The sequence below is a fragment of the Chiloscyllium plagiosum genome, chromosome 25, assembly GCF_004010195.1.
Source record: "Chiloscyllium plagiosum isolate BGI_BamShark_2017 chromosome 25, ASM401019v2, whole genome shotgun sequence".
NCBI lineage: Eukaryota > Metazoa > Chordata > Chondrichthyes > Orectolobiformes > Hemiscylliidae > Chiloscyllium > Chiloscyllium plagiosum.
The window spans coordinates 24,302,281-24,316,133 of record NC_057734.1 but is presented as its reverse complement, the minus strand read 5'-3'; the positions used below and the strand labels follow the sequence as shown (position 1 = coordinate 24,316,133).

The 13,853-nt window shown below is 42.0% G+C and overlaps 1 protein-coding gene across 1 annotated transcript in view; it reads left to right on the top strand.

The window, feature by feature from the left end:
- LOC122562410 (coiled-coil domain-containing protein 63-like) overlaps positions 1-13,853 on the top strand; it is a 90,236-nt gene that overhangs the window by 25,812 nt on the left and 50,571 nt on the right. The window contains exon 3 of the mRNA XM_043715267.1: positions 1,680-1,819. Coding sequence (XP_043571202.1) covers positions 1,680-1,819 — 140 coding nt within the window. The remainder of the gene's footprint in view (positions 1-1,679; positions 1,820-13,853) is intronic.

Genomic DNA, 13,853 nt, shown 5'->3' with positions numbered 1-13,853 from the left:
CTTACCATTAAGTGTATAAGTCCTGCTAAGATTTGCTTTCCCAAAATGCAGCACCTCGCATTTATCTGAATTAAACTCCATCTGCCACTTCTCAGCCCATTGGCCCATCTGATCAAGATCCCATTGTACTTTGAGGAAACCTTCTTTGTTATTCAATACAACTTAAATTTTGGTGTCATCTGCAAACTTAATGAAGTATACTTCCTATGTTCATATCTAAACCATTTATATAAATGACAAAAAGTAGTGGACCCAGCACCAATCTTGTGGCACTCCACTGGTCAGAAGCCTCCAGCCTGAAAAACAACCCTCCACCACCACCCTCTGTCTTCTACCTTTGAACCAGTTCTGTATCTAAATGGCTAGTTCTCCCTATATTCCATGGATCTAACCTTGCTAATCAGTCTCCCATGGGGAAACCTTGTCAAACGCCTTACTGAAGTCCATATAGATCACATCTACTGCTCTGCCCTCCTCAATCTTCTTTGTTACTTCTTCAAAAAACTCAATCAAGTTTGTGAGACATGATTTCCCACGCACAAAGCCATGTTGACTATCCTGAATCAGTCCTTGCCTTTCCAAATACATGTATATCCTGTCCCTCAGGATTCCCTCTAACAACTTGCCCACCACCGAGGTCAGGCTCACCGGTCTGTAGTTCCCTGGCTTGTTACTGAGACTCGGATAGTAGTTATTCCTAGATAAGGTAAGGATGTAGGTGCAGTAGACTCAAAATAGGAACAGTCTGAGTAAATACAGCAGTCTCCAGTGCATTACAGATACCAATATCCAAGTCTAATGGTAGGCAGAGACCATAAAGGTATTGTAATGCAGACATGAGAACACAGAAGTAGCACAGTCCATGCTGATAGTTCCGTTAGCCAAAATTAATATTTACCGTATACAGAGCAGTAAGGGAAGATAGAACACATCCCATATGATATCCTGTACAAGTTATCATATATAAAGGATAGTTATTAGTTAGGCACCACACTATCTATCTGTAGACTGTATAAAGATTTCAGATGTTTCCAATTCCTTTCAGTTTCAAAGAAGGGTCATAATGGACTCAAAATGTTAATTCTGTTTCACTCTCCATAGATCCTGGCAGACTTGCTGGGTTTCTCCAGCACTTAGTCTTCTTATTTTAGATTGCCAGTATCTACAATATTTTGCTCTTACTGCAGATTTAACTTCCTGTGTGACAGATGTGCAAGTAGAAGTAGTCTTTTTGCTGTAAATTTAAGTAAATAACTTAATAAAGAGTTAATCATATTAATCGCAATGCCATCAAATGCAACTAACGTGTTTAAATTATAGGTGTGTCATTTTACGTTTCTAACAACTTGCCTGAAAAGCTGTAGTTTTTGCAATCTATTCTTGAAATTCAAGGAAAGGTACAGAATTATCTAAATTGTTATCTTTGTTGAGGTGTGGGAGGTTTTCCTCATATTATATCCAACTGCAATTTCCTATTTTTGGACAAGTTTTGCCCTTTGTATAACACTTGAAATATGATTTAAAGAGATAAATATTGGATTGGTGAGCAATTTAACATTGTACATGAATTATATGGTTTGAGGCAAGTACAGAAGAAAAAGGAAATCAAACTTAGAAGTTGCTAATAGGTAACCATGTCTTCTTGTTTCAACAAAGCAGAAAGAAAAATGTATTCTCAGAGTACACTATTAGATAGTGACACAGAAACTGAGGCAACAGCAGCAGCGGTCAAGCTGAAACTTCTGCATCAATTACGCAATCTGGAAGGTGATCAGAGGGCTTACCATGAAGAATCTGAACGTACCATCATGCGTCAACTGTAAGTTAGTCTATAAGATCATAAGATGTAGGAACAAAAGTAGATCATCCAGCCCATCAAGTCTGCTCTGCCATTGAATGAGATCATGGCTGATCTGATAACCTTCAACATCACTTTCCTGCCTTTTCCTCATAGTCCTTGGTTCCCTCACTAATTAAAAAGCTGACTATCTCAGACCCTCAGGAAGACATGCTGACTCTGCTTGATCATATTATGTATTCTATTATGTTCTTCTATTACATTTTTTATAAAAGATACCAACATTTTCCCAATAACTGATATTAAACTAACTGGTCTAGAGTTACCTGTTTCTTTTTGTCTCCTTCTGTTTTTAAATAAAGGTGTTACATTGGCCATTTCCCATTCCACTGAGACTATTCCATAATCCAAGGATTCTTAGAAGATTACTACTAGCATATCTCCTATCCATGCAGCTACTTTAATATCTTAGGATGAATCCCATCAGATTCAGGGTACTTATCAGCTCCAGAAATTTCTCTAGCATTTTTTTTCTCTTTTGATAGTTATTGTATTTATTTGCTCTCCTTTTTTAGTAATTATTTAGTAATTTAAGAATGCTTTTGGTGATGTCTACTGTGAAGTAAGTGATAAGTATTCGTTCAACTACTCAGCCATTTCCTTGATCCCCATTATTATTGGATTAGAAACAAAAATCTGCAGATGCTGGAATCCAAAATAGACAAGCAAGAGGCTGGAAGAACACAGCAAGCCAGGCAGCATCAGGAGGTGGAGAGGTCAATGTTTTGGATGTAATCCTCTTCAGTGCTGGGGGGTGGGTGTAAGGGGAGCTGCAGATAAAAGAGGTGGCAGGGGCAGGGTGGTGAAGACAGGTAGAGGGTACGATCTGTTTGGTCAATGGGAGGAATGAATCCGGTAGGTGACTGGGAGGAGTGGAAGGTAGGGGGAGGGGCTGCGAAGGAAGTTGGGGGAACGGGAAGGAAGGTTATTTGAAATTGGAGAACTCAGTGTTGAGTCCTCTGATCTATAGGCTGCCCAGGCAGAAGATGAGGTATTGTTCCTCCAATTTGTGGTTTGTTTCATTATGGCAAAGGAGGAGGCCAAGGATGGTCATGTTGGAAAGGGATTCGGAAGGGGAATTAAAATGGACGGTGACTGGGAGTTCCAGTTGGGCCCTGTGGTTCCAGCCGAGGCTCAGCGAATTGTTCCTTTCTGTGCTGTACTGTTCTATGTTCTATGTTCTATGTTCCCTAAGTTTATGCTTAGTCTCCCCAATGTAGAGAAGACCACACTGGGAGCACTTGATGCAGTAAACTTGGTTGGAAGAATGGCAGGTGACCTCTGCCTCACCTAGAAGGACTGTTTGGGGCCCTTCTCACTCCCTTTCTAACATGATTCCCATTCCCACTCCCTATACATGGCACCCCCCCCCCCCCCATCCTCCCCAACCCTCACCTCCAGAGACAGAGGTTCACGTGCCTCTCTTCCAACCTAGTTTACTGCATCAGGTGCTCTCAACGTGGTCTTATCTCCATTGAGGAGACCAAACATAAACTTAGGGAACGGTTCACCGAACATCTCAGCTGGGCCCACTGCAGTCAACCAGACCTCCCAGTCATCATCCATTTTAATTCCCCTTCCCACTCCCTTTCCAACATGACCATTCTTAGCCTCGCCCATTGCCACGATGAAACAAATGGCAAATTGGAGGAACAACACCTCATCTTCCGCCCGGGCAGCCTACAGCTTGGAGGAGTCAATATTGATTTCTCCAATTTCAAATAACCTCCCTTCCCATTCTGACTCCTTTCCCAGCCCCTCTCCCTCCCTTCCACTCATCCCACTCACCTATCCAATTCATTCCTCCCATTGACCAACTAGGTCGTACCCTCTACTTGTCTTCATCTATCCCCACTTCACTACCCTCCCTTTATCTGCAGCTCCCCTTACACCCAACCCCAGTCCTGAAGAAGGGTTACACCTGAAGCAACTTTTCCACTTCTGCTTGCTGTGCTCTTCCAGCCTCCTGCTTAGCTCCCTTGGATTCCAGCATCTGCAGTTTTTTTTGTCTCTAACCAAATAATAATCGGGATCAAGGAAACGGGTGAGTAGTTGAACGAATACTTATCATTTATTTCATAGGATGACACCCGGCCTCATTCTCTCAGGTGCTGATGTTCACTTTGACTTTTCTATTTCTTTTGATATATTTAAAGAAGTTCTTGCTTTTATTTGCCCGTTTACCTTCATATTTTATCTTCAGCCTCTTCATTTTTTTTTGGCACCTTTTGTTGGTTTTAAAACTTCCTCAATCCACTGGCTTACTTCTAATTTTTATCGAGTTGTGTGTTTTTCTTTCAATTTGATGCTATCCTTATCTTCCCTGATTAGCCATGATTGGCTGAGACATTTTTGCTGCTAAACCCCTTTTCTTATCTTCTTCAGCCAATGCTGCACTCTTTGTCTTTTTAATTGCCCTTATTTAAGTTTAACATAATTGTTTCTGACCCAAATTCCTCCCTCTCAAATTGAAAGCTAAATTGTACTGTGTTATGGTAACTGTTACTCTGACATCATTTATTAAACTGATCTTTTACTCTGACATCATTTATTAAACCTGCCTCATTGTATTATAATCAATCCAAAATATCCCCGATTCCTGGTTGGATCACAACAAATTGTTCTAGGAAACTGTCCTGAATACACTCTCTAAATTATTCCTCGTGGCCTTTCTGCCGGTGTGACTATCTCAATCTAGATGAAGACTAATGTCATTCCTAACTAACTGACTGCCTTTGTTACATGTCCTCATTATCTCCTGATTTATTCTCTGTCTCGTATATCTACCATTAGGAGATCTATAGACTACTCCTACTAGTGACTTCTTCCCCTTTTTATTTCTTACCTCCACCTATAGACAATAGACAATAGGTGCAGGAGTAGGCCATTCTGCCCTTCGAGCCTGCACCACCATTCATTATGATCATGGCTGATCATCCTCAATCAGTATCCTGTTCCTGCCTTATCTCCATAACCCTTGATTCCACTATCCTTGAGAGCTCTATCCAACTCTTTCTTAAATGAATCCAGAGACTGGACCTCCACTGCCTTCTGGGGCAGAGCATTCCACACACTGTCTACTCTGTGGGTGAAGAAGCTTCTCCTCATCTCTGTCCTAAATGGCCTACCCCGTATTTTTAAGCTGTGTCCTCTGGTTCGGGACTCATCCATCAGCGGAAACATGTTTCCTGCCTCCAGAGTGTCCAATCCTTTAATAAGATTATTATCAATCAGATCCCCTCTCAGTCTTCTAAACTCAAGGGTATACAAGCCCAGTGGCTCCAATATTTCGTAAGATAGTCCTGCCATTCCAGGAATTGACCTCGTGAACCTATGCTGCACTCCCTCAATAGCCAGAATGTCTTTCCTCAAATTTGGAGACCAGAACTGCACACAATATTCCAGGTGTGGTCTCACCAGGGCCCTGTACAGCTGCAGAAGAACCTCTTTGCTTCTATACTCAATCCCTCTTGTTATGAAGGCCAGCATGCTATCAGCCTTCTTCACTACCTGCTGTACCCACATGCTTACCTTCATTGACTGGTGTACAAGAACACCCAGAACTCTTTGTACTGCCCCTTTACCCTGCGGTCCCAGCACTGATCCCTGCGGTGCCCCACTGGTCACCGCCTGCCATTCCGAAAGGGAGCCGTTTATCACAACTCCTTGTTTCCTGTCAGCCAACCAGTTTTCAATCCAAGTCAGTACTTTGCCCCCAATACCATGCACCCTACTTTTGCTCACTAACCTCCTATGTGGGACTTTATCAAAGGCTTTCTGAAAGTCCAGCAACACTACATCCACTGGATCTTCCTTGTCCATCTTCAGAGTTACATCCTCAAAAAATCCAGGAGATTAGTCAAGCATGATTTCCCTTTCATAAATCCATGCTGACTCTGACCTATCCTGTTACTGCTATCCAGATGTGTCGTAATTTCATCCTTTATAATTGAAGGAAGGTTCTACATAGAGTCATAGAGTCGTACTGCACAGAAACAGACCCTTCGGTCCAACCAGTCTATGCTGAACATAATCCAAAACAAAATTAGTCCTATCTGCCTACTTCTGGCCTACATTCCTCCAAACCTTTCCTGTTCATGTACTTATTCAAATGTCCTTAAACATTGTAATTATCCCCACAACCACCACTTCCTCAGGAAGTTCATTCCACATATGAACCATCCTCTGTGTAAAGAATTTGCCCCTCATATCTTTTTTAAATCTCTCTCCTCTCACCTTAAAAAACATACCCCCTTGTCTTGAAACCCCCATCCTTCCTTCATCTGTAGATTCATACTAGAGGATTGCCAAGATGGTGAAAATGAGAAAGCCAGCATTTAGAGTTGTCATTGGTAAAATGTTAGTATATAAATATGATGTCACCAGATTTGTTTTTTTTACACACAATGACAATGGTGTTCTTACAGCCTGATAACACAACGGCTTCCACAATGCTGTGCTAACAGGTTTACAAGACAAATGTGAACAGCTGACCACTTTGATTTTAAATTTTTATCAGTGTACATCTGGGAAACATGACCACACTTCGGAGTGTGATGTCAGAAAAATTTAAAAGTTAAAGTACTGGTGTCTAAGCTTCCAGTATACCATCACAATCAAACAGTAATACCTTTTATAGTATTAGTCACCATAATTCCAGAGGATCACAGGCATGCTCTCTCATTAGAGAGAGAGAGATGACTGGTGGTAAACTTAACCTGAGGTCACCACTCTTCAGCTGAGGGGTGAGGTCAAGAAGGTCAGATCGTCATGGTAACCTCAGCCAATATGGGGATTGAACTTGTATTATTGGCATTATTCTGCAATGCAAACTAGCTGTTCAGTTAACTGACTTTACCTTATTCTTCCAACATTGTGCAAATCTACTGCAGTTTTATGACACCATGTGATGTGAAGAGATTTCACCCCAAATTATTTTCCTATCCCATTTAGGAAGATGACAAGTAGAGAGTGAACAGAAGAGAAAGAAAATTTACTCATAGGGTTATATGTATTCTTCAATCCAGAGCAGAGCCCACGGATTGCATTTTCTACTTTCTCCCTGGAGGAATGACACTTGACATGACAAAAATAATGTCTCTACTATTGGTTTTGTTGCGGTTCTCATAACTCAGTTACCATATATAAAAAGTAGACTAAAAGTTGCATAGGAATCATAACCCTCATCTAATTAGAGATATTGTTGCAAGAACTATCAGTTGATCTTGGTTTGGTCCTGATCAGATAGCCAGCCATACACTTCAAGCACCAAATATTGTGCCAATTGTTCAATTCTGTGCATGAATTTAGAGCGCAGTTGACAGTTATTTGAAACTATGAAGCCCCAACGATTGCAATTATTTAAATAGATTGACCTGTTAATTTTTCAGTAACCCTGGAGCTATGTAGAGATCAAATCAGACCATTACATTTGCATGGTTGTTTAAAATATAAAAAGTAACAAATAACTATGTATGCAAAGCATAATTTTAAAGCATTCAACTTGCATGTTAAATAAATTTATGTGGCAGTTAAGGCCTGCAACAAGTGGTGTTGAATTTGGATTGATAGCATGTTTGGGTGTTATGGGTGGTGCTTGAGGACTAAAATGGTATGCAGTGCATGCAGGCACTTTTGGGGCACCATGAAAATGTCAGTGCCACAGTGAAAGCTGCTGGAAGTAGGCAGAGCAGGAAGAATAAATCAGTCAGCATACAAAGTTCATTTGACATCAGTTCAATGCTTCAGCAAACACCCCTGCTGAACCTTGCACATCTGAACACACATTAAGCAGAAGGAAGGACTCATACAAGCATTTTTAAAATTAATTGTCTCCTCCTGGAAGGTTGCTTGCTGATTGATTTCTTATGGCTGTTACTTCAATTCTGCACATGTTTGATGCTCTCTAAAGTTGGAAAGTTTACAAGAAGTGGTATGGCAGATGCTGAAGGAAGTTTTGTTACCTTCAAGACTTCTGTACTAGATAATTATTTCCAGATATGGGTACACTAGTAGCCATTCCCTGTGGAATACAGCATGACTTGGAGAAGAAATAAAGTTTACACTGCAAGCTACTAGAAAATGGGGAAAAAGAGAAAAGGGTTCGCAACTGGAGGTCATATCAACCCTGAATTGTCAAGCAACGATTTTCATACATAAATTTAGCAAAGAATCTGAACTTCTATAAGGGTCTTCTAATTGTAATCTCCCTCTGCTACATTCACATCATCAATCTCGGATTGTTGTCTCCTGTTGCTTAAGAATGGTGACTAAGGCTCCCTATAACTATCTTTTGTTATCATCCGGTGGCAACTGGCAGGGATGCCTAATGGTCCAAATAGAACTAAGGAACTGGTAATGGTTATGTGTTAATTAAGAGATAATTGTATGAGGACTGACTGCATATGTGTGGGGTACAAGTAATCAGTTACATTAGAGTTTGAGCTGAGTCAGCTAGAGAGAAAATTCTGACTAGAAAAGAAAATGACTGGACTGTACCTAACAGCATCTGGTATTTAATATCTCCAGCTGGAGAGCAGAAGGAGCAATGATATGCAATTTTGTTGGCATTGCAGGGTTTTCCATGGTTTGGATGCCACTCGCTACATGCACATTGCTTTGCAGGTGCTGCATGTCAACTCCTGTTTATACTGGAATTTAAAGAGCTTCCATGCCACATTGGCCAGGTTGTGTGTGACCATAGGACAAGAGTCACACAGGTCACTGCTCAGTACCTGACAGTAGTCTGCTGTACCAATTTCACTTGAATCACTATGGTACATCCAGGCCCTATGCTCTGGTGGTGGGGTGGTAAGAGTACATTGGGACTATAGCTACCTGTGAGGAAGTGAAGCCAAGTTGGAAGTGAGCTTTGAATAGGTGAGAGTGGCACTGTGTGACCTTTTGTTTTTCTTTCCAGTTTAATTTTAAGGTAGCAAGGCACCATTATTGCAAATAGTCTTCATGAAATTATAGTCTATAAAAAGGGTACATATAAGAGGTAGTGGTGAATCAAGTTAAACCTCCAGACTTGGAGACATTCATTCATGGAATGGAAAGAAAGCTTGAAAAGCTGGTGGGGGTGAGAAACACACAATGTAGTTTTTCACAGGTGAGAGGACCTGCACAGTGTGATTTGCCCGGGGCTCCACAAACCCCTGGAGATGATCTTGGCATGTCAAAGGGCAACTACTAGGCTCTCCACTGACTTGACTGATGAGCCTGGTACACACTCAATCACATGAGTGTAGCATGTATACAAATCCATGCCGTCGCATAAAATGTGATAGAGCAGAACACTGGAATACCAGAATAGTTTCCATTGTGTACAGAGCTCTAGGGGGTCCTACATTACTTGGCAGAGTGGGTGTCAAAGTAATTGTGCTCTTCTGCATGCTGGACATCCTTGCAGTCATGAAGGGATAGCACTTCCTACAGTCAAGTTGCAAACAGCAGAGGAGCAGGAACATGATGATGATTAGGGTGATGATAAGGAGGAGGAAGAGAAGAAGAAAACTAGGTTTCCCCTTTGCTGGCCAGGCTGTCTATCAAGATCTCCGCTCGAGTGTTGTGCCTGTAACCACAATCCAAATCCTCCATTCATCAACAGTCCCAAGCCTAACCTTGCATCTGTCAATGACCATCAAAGTGTCCCTTATTTTCAATGCACAAAATTAAAGACAATATATAATAATTATTCCAAAAGAAGTTTATAAATTAAATCATTCAATATGATTTGTGAATCACCTTTGTGAATTTCCTTAATATCTGACTCTCATGCGTCCCTGCCTGTCCTAACATCTTATGCAGAATAGCTGGTGGAATGCTGCTGACTTTCAATGGAGGAGACTGCAGATGATCTTTGAGGACGCCTAGATGTGACTGCAACATTTTGATCAGGTAGCAGCTGACTTGTTGAAAGGCAACTCCAAGGCAAAGGTAAACTAGTAGGGTTGCAAGGACAAATGCTATCTTCCTGAGAGAGAACAAGCAGGTTTGTGCTCCATTACAGTATATCAGCAATCCTAGTAAATCTGTTAGAGGGAGATAGCAGAAATGCTGAGACACCCCGCAAACATATCACAGTCATGATGATAAATGTCTGAATTTGCTTGACTTGGCTAAATTGCACACCATGGATATCTGAAGGGAAAAAGTTACAAGGCTAAGATTGTGGTGTGAGGCAGGTGGGAAAATGTTGCGTTAGGCAGTCCGTATTTTTGTTAACAATGAGGTAGTCTCGCTGCAACCATCCTCTTTTAGGATAGGGTTGTTCATGGTCACTTGGTCTGGTCTGGTACAGGAAAAGCGTTTGCTGGTCTAACGAGAAACAGCACTTGACTTAAACAAGATGTAGATTATTGCATGCTAGCAACTAGTGACAGATTACATTGATATGATAGACATTGTTACAGAGATTTTGAAGAGGATTTGGATGGTTACTCTTACTCATAGAGTCATAGAGATGTACAGCATGGAAACAGACCCTTTGGTCCAACCCATCCATGTCGACTAGATATCCCAACCCAATCTAGTCCCACCTGTCAGCACCCGGCCCATATCCCTCCAAACCCTTTCTATTCATATACCCATCCAGATGCCCCTTAAATGTTGCAATTGTACCAGCCTCCACCACATCCTCTGGCAGCTCATTCCATACATGTACCACCCTCTGTGTGAAAAGGTTGCCCCTTATATATCTTTTACATCTTTCATCTTTTACCCTAAACCTACGCCCTCTAGTTCTGGACTCCCCAACCCGAGCAAAAAGACTTTGTCTATTTACCCTATCCATGCCCCTCATAATTTTGTAAACCTCTATAAGGTCACTCCTCAGCCTCCGATGCTCCAGGGAAAACAGCCCCAGCCTGCTCAGCCTCTCCCTGGTAACATTCTTGTAAATCTTTTCTGAACCCTTTCAAGTTTCACAACATCTTTCCGATAGGAAGGAGATCAGAATTGCACGCAATATTCCAACAGTGGCTTAACCAATGTCTTGTACAGCCGCAACATGACCTCGCAACTCCTGTACTCGATAGTCTGACCAATAAAGGAAAGCATACCAAACGCCTTCTTCATTATCCTATCTACCTGTGACCCCACTTTCAAGGAGCTATGAACTTGCATTTCAAAGTCTCTTTGTTCAGCAACACTCCCTAGGACCTTACCATTAAGTGTATAAGTCCTGCTAAGATTTGCTTTCCCAAAATGCAGCACCTCGCATTTATCTGAATTAAACGCCATCTGCCACTTCTCAGCCCATTAGCCCATCTGGTCAAGATTCTGTTGTAATCTGAGGTAACCCTCTTCGCTGTTCACTACACCTCCAATTTTGGTGTCATCTGCAAACTTACTAACTGTACCTCTTATGCTCACATCCAAATCATTTATATAAATGACAAAAAGTAAAGGATCCAGCACCGATCCTTGTGGCACTCCACTGGTCACAGGCCTCCAGTCTGAAAAGCAATCGTCCACCATCACTCTCTGTCTTAACTTTGAGCCAGTTCTGTATCCAAATGGCTAGGTTTCCCTGTATTCTGTGAGATCTAACCTTGCTAACCAGCCTCCCATGGGGAATCTTGTTGAATGCCTTACTGAAGTCCATATAGATCACATCTACCGCTCTGCCCTCATCAATCCTCTTTGTTACTTCTTCAAAAAACTCAATTAAGTTTGTGAGACATGATTTCCCACTCACAAACTATCCCTAGTCAGTTCTTGCCTTTCCAAATACATGTACATCCTGTCCCTCAGGATTTCCTCCAACAACTTGCCCACCATTGACGTCAGGCTCGCTGGTCTATACCAGGGCTTGTCCTTACCACTCTTCACATTAGCCAACCTCCACTCTTCCAGCACCTAACCCGTGACTATCGATGATACAAATATTTCAGCACGAGACCCAGCAATCACTTCTCTAGCTTCCCACAGAGTTCTAGGGTACACCTGATCAGGTCCTGGGGATTTATCCATTTTTATGTATTTCAAGACATTCAGCATCTCCTCCTCTGTAATATGGACATTTTACAAGGTGTCACCATCTATTTCCCTACAGTCTATATCTTCCATATCCTTTTTCACAGTAAAGTATTTCCCCCATTTTCTGCGGCTCCACACAAAGTCAGCCTTGCTGATCTTTGAGGGGCCCTATTCTCTCCCTAGTTACCCTTTTGTGCTTTATGTATTTGTAAAAACCCTTTGGATTCTCCTTAATTTTATTTACCAAAGCTATCTCATGTCTCCTTTTGCCCTCCTGATTTCCCTCTTAAGTATACGCCTACTGCCTTTAAAGTCTTCTAAGGATTTGCTCGATCTATCCTGTCTATATCTTACATATGCTTCCTTCTTTTTCTTAACCAAACCCTCAATTTCTTTAGTCATCCCTATACCTACCAGCCTTTCCTTTCACCCTAAGAGGAATATACTGTCTCAGGACACTCGTTATCTCATTTCTGAAGGCTTCCATTTTCCAGCCATTTTTCAGCGAACATCTGCCTCCAATCAGCTTTCGAAAGTTCTTGCCTAATACCATCAAAATTGGCTTTTCTCCAATTTAGAACTTCCAACTTTTAGATCTGGTCTATCCTTTTCCATCACTATTTTTTATCTAATGGAATTATGGTCGCTGGCCCCAAAGTGCTCCCCCACTGACACCTCAGTCATCTGCCCTGCCTTATATTCCAAAAATAGGTCAGGTTTTGCACCTTCTCTAGTAGGTACATTCACATACTGAGTCAGAAAACTTTCTTGTACTCACTTTACAAATTCCTCTCCATCTAAATCCTTAACACTATGGCAGTCCCAGTCTATGTTTGGAAAGTTAAAATCCCCTACAATAACTACCCTATTATTGATTTGGAGATGCCAGTGTTGGACTGGGGTGTACAAAGTTAAAAATCACACAACACCAGCTTATAGTCCAACAGGTTTAATTGGAAGCACACTAGCTTTCGGAGCGACGCTCCTTCATCAGGTGATTGTGACAATCACCTGATGAAGGAGCGTCGCTCCAAAGCTAGTGTGCTTCCAATTAAACCTGTTGGACTATAACCTGGTGTTGTGTGATTTTTAACTTTGTATACCCTATTATTCTTACAGTTAGCTGACATCTCCTTACAAGTTTGTTTCTCAATTTCCCTCTGACGATTAGGAGGTCTGAGGTCTATACTTGTCTCCCACCATGTCAACATGGCATTATCATGATGGTGCTTAACACACTCCTCTCTTTAAATCCTTCTGAACACTTACACCCTTATTTCATAACTCACTGCAAACCTTACCCCTAATATTTTTTGTGTATATAATTAAATTTACCACTAAAATTTACCACTAAGTTTGCAAATTCAATATTCACCAGAATGCATTCTCTTTGACTTTGGAAGACTTGTTCTCTGGGATGGAGAAGAAAGTGAGGACAACGGATGCTGGAGATCAGAGCTGAAAATGTGTTGCTGGAAAAGCACAGCAGGTCAGGCAGCATCCAAGGAACAGGAGAATCGACGTTCTGGGCATGAGCCCTTCTTCAGGAATGAGGAAAGTGTGTCCAGCAGGCTAAGATAAAAGGTACGGAGGAGGGACTTGGGGGAGGGGCGTTGGAAATGCGTTAGGTGGAAGGAGGTCAAGGTGAGGGTGATAGGTCGGAGTGGGGGTGGGCGCGGAAAGGTCAGGAAGAAGATTGCAGGTTAGGAAGGCGGTGCTGAGTTCGAGGGATTTGACTGAGACAAGGTGGGGAGACGGGAAATGAGGAAACTGGAGAAATCTGAGTTCATCCCTTGTGGTTGGAAGTTCCTAGGCGGAAGATGAGGCGCTCTTCCTCCAGCCATCGTGTTGCTATGGTCTGGCGATGGAGGAGTCCAAGGACCTGCATGTCCTTGGTGGAGTGGGAGGGGGAGTTGAAGTGTTGAGCCACAGGGTGGTTGGGTTGGTTGGTCCGGGTGTCCCAGAGGTGTTCCGCAAGTAGGCGGCCTGTCTACCCAATATAGAGGAGGCCACA